The sequence below is a fragment of the Monopterus albus genome, unplaced genomic scaffold, assembly GCF_001952655.1.
Source record: "Monopterus albus unplaced genomic scaffold, M_albus_1.0 scaffold278.1, whole genome shotgun sequence".
NCBI classification, from domain to species: domain Eukaryota; kingdom Metazoa; phylum Chordata; class Actinopteri; order Synbranchiformes; family Synbranchidae; genus Monopterus; species Monopterus albus.
This window is the reverse complement of record NW_018128158.1, coordinates 262,175-269,559: the sequence shown is the minus strand read 5'-3', so window position 1 is coordinate 269,559 and position 7,385 is coordinate 262,175. Positions and strand designations below refer to the sequence as shown.

Here is a 7,385-nt window from a genome sequence, read left to right as displayed (position 1 = left end):
CTAACACAGAGCCCTGTGGAATGCTGTGACTAACTTCATTTTGTGTGGAAGATTCATCATTAACATGAACAAATTGAAATCTTTCTGATAAATAAGATTTGAACCAACTTAGTGCAGTTCCTTTAATCCCAATAACATGTTCAAGTCTCTGCAGCAAGATGCTGTGATCAATGGTGTCAAAAGCAGCACTGAGATCTAAGAGGACAAGTATGGAGACAAGTCCTTTATCAGAGGCTAGGAGAAGATCATTGGTGACTTTCACCAGTGCTGCTGTACTATGATGGGCTCTAAAACCTGACTGAAAATCCTCAAACAAATCATTCTTGTGCAAGTGGTCACATAACTGCTTTGCAACAGCTTTTTCAAGGATTTTGGAAATAAATGGGAAATTGGATATTGGTCTATAATTAGATAGGACACCTGGGCCAAGAGTAGGCTTTTTGAGTAGAGATTTAATTACTGCAGCCTTAAAAGCCTGTGGAACATAGCCTGTTAATAAAGAGAGATTAATCAGATCTAGTATGGATGTGTTGATTAGGGGAAAGATGTCTTTGAGCAGCCCGGTCGGGATGGGGTCCAGAAGACATGTTGATGATTTAGATGAAGCAATTGTTGAGGTCAACTCAGAGAAATCTATGAGAGAGATTTTGTCTATTTTACAATTTTTCTTGAAAGAATTGTGTACACATTTATTTTGCCATCAGGAACTTGGGGGGCGGCTGCAATGGGGGATTTACTAACCTATCAACAGTGGCATGAGTGTTATTAATATTTCCATTTATGATATTAGAAAGATAAACCTGACTAGTTCTGCATAGCTCAGAGTTATAATGATGTTTTTTCTCTTTGTAGATGTCATGGTGAATCTGAAGTTTAGTTTTTCTCTAACAATAAACACTCAAATACTGTACATTGCCCTGCATTAGGTATTTTTGAGTAGTTGCTCAGAGATCCTTATGGCTAAAACACAGGTTTCTTTCCCCCATTGTTGGATTAATTGTGTGAGTAATATTCGATTGTTCTTGATTTCCTGGTTGTTTAGTCTCTACTGCTGTTCCTGATTCTCTCCAGTGCTGCTCTGCCCTGTTTTTAGGTGCCTTGATTTGCTTATTTGTGCTGTGTAAAATGTAACATTCTGATGACGCTACTTGTGTGTATTGGTTCTAATGCTTTGTTGCCTTTATGCAACAGTTTATTTTAAGACTAAGTATTCTTTGTTACTACGTACTTATGTACGATGCACCGCAAGGAGTGGCAGCAAGTTACAGCAGCTGTGTCCTTGTTGTGTTCTTTCTCGTGTTTCTATGAAGTTCTGTTCTTATGTGTCTGTTCTTATGGTGGTGTCTGTTCTTATGGTGTTATGTTGGTTGTTCTCTATTGCTGCTGTAACACAGAAATTTCCCCACTGTGGGATCAATAAAGTACCCTACTTTACTCTACTCTACCCTACTCTACTCTAATACATTAATATGAGATTCTTTCCTATCTATACCAACCTTCCCAAATTACATGAGTAATGGCTCCCTGTATAAACTGAATTTATTATAACTACTAAACATCAGCATGTTGGCATTGTTATTTTGAGCATGTTAATATACACTGATCAGGCATAACATTATGACCACCTACTTAATACTGTTTACATAAAAGTCCCTGTGGCAGTGTGTTGTCACTCGTGTCACTCTGCGGCTCACTGTGCATCTTCTGTGAATCCATTTGCTTCCACAGTTCTACTGTCAGGAAGAGCATAGATGTGCCTACAATTCAGTGAAAAACATTTGTAAAAGGAGTGAAAACTGTGGTCGTGAGGACGAGTTAGAGAGAATTGTTTAGACAAATCCAACAGCCTCACCACTCTAGGTGTGATATCACCACTACAGCCCCTGACTCTTTCTCTTCATAGAGACCAATGTACAGTGTTTCTCATTTTCAAATATTTTACCAAAGATTCAAATACATTTTAATCTTTTGAAAAGTACAAATGGAAGTTAAAAGTTTAATCTACAGTAGGTCAACCTCATCATCAGTGAACCGTGGGCGTCCATGACCCTGTCTCCAGTTCACCATTTGTCCTTCATTAGATACTGTTGGTAGGTACTAACCACTGCAGACCAAGAACACCCACCAAGACCTGCAGTGTGGGAGATGCTCTGACCCAGTCATCTCACCATCACAGTTTGGCCCTTGTCAAAGTCACTCACATCCTTACACTTGCCCATTTTTCCTGCTTCCAACACATCAACTTTGAGGACTGAATGTTCACTTGCTGCCTATTATACCTCACACACTGACAGGTGCCACTGTAACAGATAGTAAGTGTTATTTCACTTCACCTGCCAGTGGTCATAATGTTATGGCTGATTAGTGTATATGTTATTTATATAGCACATTTCATATGCAGTTCAAAGTGCTTTACACAGGCAAAGAAAAACAGTAACATCTTTAAAAATGATATGCATTAAAAATCTGATTCCTGCTCCTGCCAGGTGAACTACACTCTGCTAGGGGATATTTGTCACCTGTGGAGGAATTACGATGATATCCAGGATTCGTGGGACAGTGTGCAAGGCATTATTGACTGGTTCTCCAATAACCAGGATCATCTCCAGCCAGCTGCAGGTCCTGGAAGATGGAATGACCCTGACATGGTATGATGAAAATAAATTACCAGTGGGCTATTGTCATGGTGAGAGTTCTGGGGTGAGAAATTAATTCACAGACAAGTCACTATCATTCAAATAATTATTTATTGGTTGAACAATGTGAATAATAAATGTTGAAGGCAAGATACGGAATCACCTTGTCAATTGTCAGTCAGTTCATCAGTTCGGCCCTTCTCTCCTCTCGTTTCTTTTCTCTTCCCGAATCACACACACACACACACCCCAGAGCACTGGCTCCTTTTCTTATCCCCAAATAACTTTTTCCTGTCTTTGTCCTACTGTGATGTCAATAGCCTCTTAACTTCCCTTTTATGGTAAACCACCCTTGGAGATGTTCTCAAAAACAGGAAGAATGGCCTGACAAACTGACACCTTCGAACAAAAGGGCAAAGCCTGCTGTTGGTGTTACATAAGCCTTTTTTCACCTGAACTGACCCAGCTTAATTAGATCCTCTCTCCACTTTGCTAAGCATTCCATCTCAAGGCAGCCTCCAATGGTAGCCTCAGGCGAGATGCAAGCTTGTAAATCTGGGTTGTCAGCCTGGGAGTTGCCCTGTATCTTAATATTAATATTTCTTCAATTTTTTCTGAGGGTCCAGTACAATATGGTGATATGCTTCCCTGCCTTTTTGATGATAGTGCTGATGTTGGACATCTATTTAAGTTCTTGGGAGGTTGTGAAGCCCAGGAACTGGAAGGACTGTTGATACAGTGCTGCTGAGTATGGTGAAGGGGGGTAGAATGTGGGGATCTCCTTCTGAGGTCTACTCTTATCTCCACTTTTTTTCAGTGTGTTCAGCTCCAGGATATTGTGACCACACCACAGGACCAGCTATTCAAATTCTTGTCTGTAGGCAGACTAGTCCTTGTCATGAATGAGGCAGATGACTTTTGTGTAGTCTGTGAACTTCAGGAGTCTAACAGAAGGGTCCTCTGAGGTGCAGTCATTCACTTTGAAACAAGGCACCATTTGTTAGAAATTAACCCAATTCTTTTGTTGGAAGCACGTGTTAGAAAATAACCCGATTCTTTTGTTGGAAGCACGAGAAGTGACGACAGGAGAGGACTGTTTAAAATCAACAAAAAGTTTACTGAATGTCTGATCACAGGTAGGCCTTACAGTGCTGGGATCAGAGGGACAGAGCTCCTGCAGGAGTTCCATCCTCTGAACCCCGAATTAAGTTCTTACAATACATTTTTTGTTCTTGGGCTGCTCTGCTCTGGACAGGGGTGCAACCTTCTGAAGGACTTTGGTTCTTCTTACCATTGCTAACTCTGAGAGACGAGACAGTCCAAGTAACTTCAAAACAGTGCTGAGTTATTCAAAGGATCACAGGTAAAATTAACATTACACGCTCAGATATCTTGCACCTCCATACTGCATACAGGCAGATGTAAGATGAAAGACCCTGAACCCACCAGGCCTATACATTATATCACCTCGGTTGGGCTAGCCCCATACTACACAGAAACGTCAACCGAGATGTCTCTGTTACCAGCTTTGCAGCTGGCCATAGCAGTGGTCAAAACATGAAGCAAATCAATGTGTGTGTGTGTGTGTCTGTTGATTAAGTGGTGTGTAGCTAAAAACATTCTCAAGACCTTTAGTAACATGTCGTGACTTAAACATAAGAACATATTATGGCTAAGGCTACAGTTATACATGTCATAATAATAATATTAAACACCCTGTCTGCTGACAGTCATCAACTCCTCTCTAGTATCCTTGACCAGATGTACCCTGTAGAAACTCATAAGCATGCCTAAGCATTTAACAGTCTAACTAGACATCCTATCGCCACTAAACATTTCTAAAACATAAAGTATCTATCCAATTTCTATCTGACTAAAAATACCTAACACTTCAATAGTTTGTGATCCTATTGGTCATTTGGTGTGGGCCGGAGCTCGCACTTCCATGTTGAAATATGGTAAATCTAGGTATGTGTGTGTGTGTGTCTCAGGTGGCAGTTTGGTCTTGATCAATGGGTCCCGAACAGTGGGTGGCCTGAGTTGCAGGCCCCCTGTGTGTGTGATGCTAATAAGTATGATAAGCTGGCCAGGTGGTCCCCCCTGGCACTGCAGGGCACCCTAAGACAAAGCAGAAAGTTGTAATATACTAAGTGGGTCTAGGTGTGAGTGTAAAACAGGCCAACAGGTCTCTGTTAAAATGTAAATAGGCTGTCTGGTCACAAGGAGATTCAGACATCCTGTCTCTACACAGAAGGTACAGCAGACAGTTTCTACCTCTGTATCACTTGATTCTCATAAATACAATTGTAAGATACATAAGCAAGGAAAATAAATGCATTAAGAATAACCAAAGCTCAGTAGTTCTGGACAATCATCAATACAACTGTAATATGACCTCCCTCCTGTAGGCTGCTTCGTCCTCTCCAGTGATGCGACTTATCATTGTGGTGTCTTCTGTAAACTTTAGGATGATGTTGTCTTTGTGGGAGGCGACGCAGTCGTGGGTGAACAGGGTGTAGAGGATGGGACTGAGGACACATCCCTGCAGGGTGCCAATGTTCGTAACAATGCTGGCTGAAGTTCTGTTGCCAATCCTGACAGTCTGGCGCTTGCCAGTCAGAAAGTCCAGGAGCCAGTCACAGAGGGTGGGGTGCAGACCCAATGTGAACAGTTTGTGCATGAGTTTGTGCGGGATAACTGTGTTGAAGGTGGAGCTGTAGTCAGTGAAGAGTATCCTGATGTAAGAGTCTCCATTTTCCAGGTGAGAAAGGCAATAGTGGAGGGCAGCAGCGATAGCATGTGAGGTGGCCCTGTTGGGCCGGTAGGCATACGGCAGGGGGTCCAGGGTGTCCGGTATACTGCAGCATGTGGCGTACCTGTTTATCCAGGGCTTCTGGTTGGGAAACCTCCTGACTTGCATCTCCGTCTCTGGGTCGCTCTCCTGATTTCAGCCTGCTCGCTCATGCTTGGTGCTTCCGGGGCTTCCTGTGGGTGATGGTGGTCGTTGTGGGAGCGAACAATGAGTTGTAGCTCCAGTGGTATGAAAACGGTAAATTCCCAGTGGCTGTGTCAGTTGGCGATATCCAGCAATGCCTGTCTATTGTATGTTAGCAGTGCATAACATCTGTGCACTGCAGAAAGAGTAAACACAAAAAAGAGAAAATGAAGAAAAAGCCGGTATTCGAGAGTGGAACACGCAAACACATCTGCCTTGGAGGGCGCCATGAAATGCCACTACAGAGCAAGTATAACAAGTACTGATGAATGAACTGTCAGTGAGGTAACACAAACCTTACAACTGAATAAAATATAAGTATAAATGAAAATTAAAGAAGCAAATAAGTGACATAGGCAAATTATAGCAATGTAAGAACTGAAATTAATGTAAATACATCTAAAGACTACAAGCATGAGAATAAAACTTACTCTAATCCTTTAACCCCCTTGGTCTCCCATACCAGCCTCACCTGTTGGCTCCTGTTTGTCAGAAAGTTGGTGATCTACTGACACGTGTGGGCAGATACATTGAGCTGAGTCAGTTTAGAGTGGAGAGTGGCTGGGATGATGGTGTTGAACGCTGAGCTGAAGTCAATAAACAGAAACTGTGCATAGGTCCCTGGGGAGTCATGATGTTGCAGGATGTAATGTAGTGGCATGTTAACAGCACCATCCACTGACCTGTTTGCTGAGTAGGCAAACAGCAGCGGAGTCCAACCGCAGGCCTGTTATGTCCTTCAGGTGGGCCAACACCAGTTTCTCAAAGCAGTTCATGACCACAGATGTCAGGGTGACAGATCTACAGTATATTCATTGAATCCTTTGATGGTGGGTTTCTTAAGAATGATGGTGTAGCATTTGAAGCAGGACGGGACTTCACACAGCTCCAGTGATCTGGTGAATCTGTGTGAAGAAGGGAGCCAGCTGGTCAGCACAAGCTTTCAGGCAGGAGGGGGTCATGATGTCTGGGTCTGGTGCCCTCCTGGTCTTTTGTTTTTTAAAAAGGATTCATATAGCCTCTTCGCAGATTGTCAGAGGTGGGGGGCGGGGGAAGAGAGGTGATTATAGGGTAGCTGCTAGTTTTGGGACTAAGATGAGGTGGGTGAGAGTTCTGCTTCTCAAACCTGCAGTAAACCTCATTCAGCTCATCTTGTCCTCGGCCACCATCATCCATCTCTCCACAGCAGGGGAGATGGTTTCCTGTAGCTGATGATTTTTTGTAGGCTTCTCCACACAGGCTCAATTCAATTTTCAATTCAATTTTATTTGTATAGTGCCAAATCACAACAAATGTCATCTCAGGACACAAAGTAGGGTCTAGACCTTAATATTACTATTATAGATGAAAAACCCAACAAATTCCCCTTGAGCAAGCATTTGGCAACAGTGGGGAGGAAAAAAGTCCCTTTAATGGAAGAAATCTCCAGCAGACCCCAAGTTTTGGAGGGTGGCCTTCTGCTTCGACTGGTTGGAGTGAATGGATAGAGGAGAGGCAAAAAAAAAAGAAAAACAACAAGACACAAGAAACACAACCACAAACAAATACTGGTTAGGTTGATGTGGCCAGTGATTGGTCATCAGAAACATACTACTCCAGAGCCAGGGATACTTGCAGAAAGGTACAGAGAGAGAGAGAGAGGACACACTATGGGACAGAGGAGAGACAGTTAGTGATGTGTAATGGGAGCATATACAGTAGATGTAGGTGAGCTAGGGGAGTAGGGGGGGAGAGAGTAGGGGAGAAACTCAACA

At 42.8% G+C, this 7,385-nt stretch overlaps 1 protein-coding gene across 1 annotated transcript in view; it reads left to right on the top strand.

The window, feature by feature from the left end:
• Nucleotides 1-7,385, top strand: part of LOC109973040 (alpha-N-acetylgalactosaminidase-like) — a 57,387-nt gene that overhangs the window by 36,914 nt on the left and 13,088 nt on the right. The window contains exon 6 of the mRNA XM_020622347.1: nucleotides 2,487-2,648. Within this exon, the coding sequence (XP_020478003.1) occupies nucleotides 2,487-2,648 (162 nt within the window). The remainder of the gene's footprint in view (nucleotides 1-2,486; nucleotides 2,649-7,385) is intronic.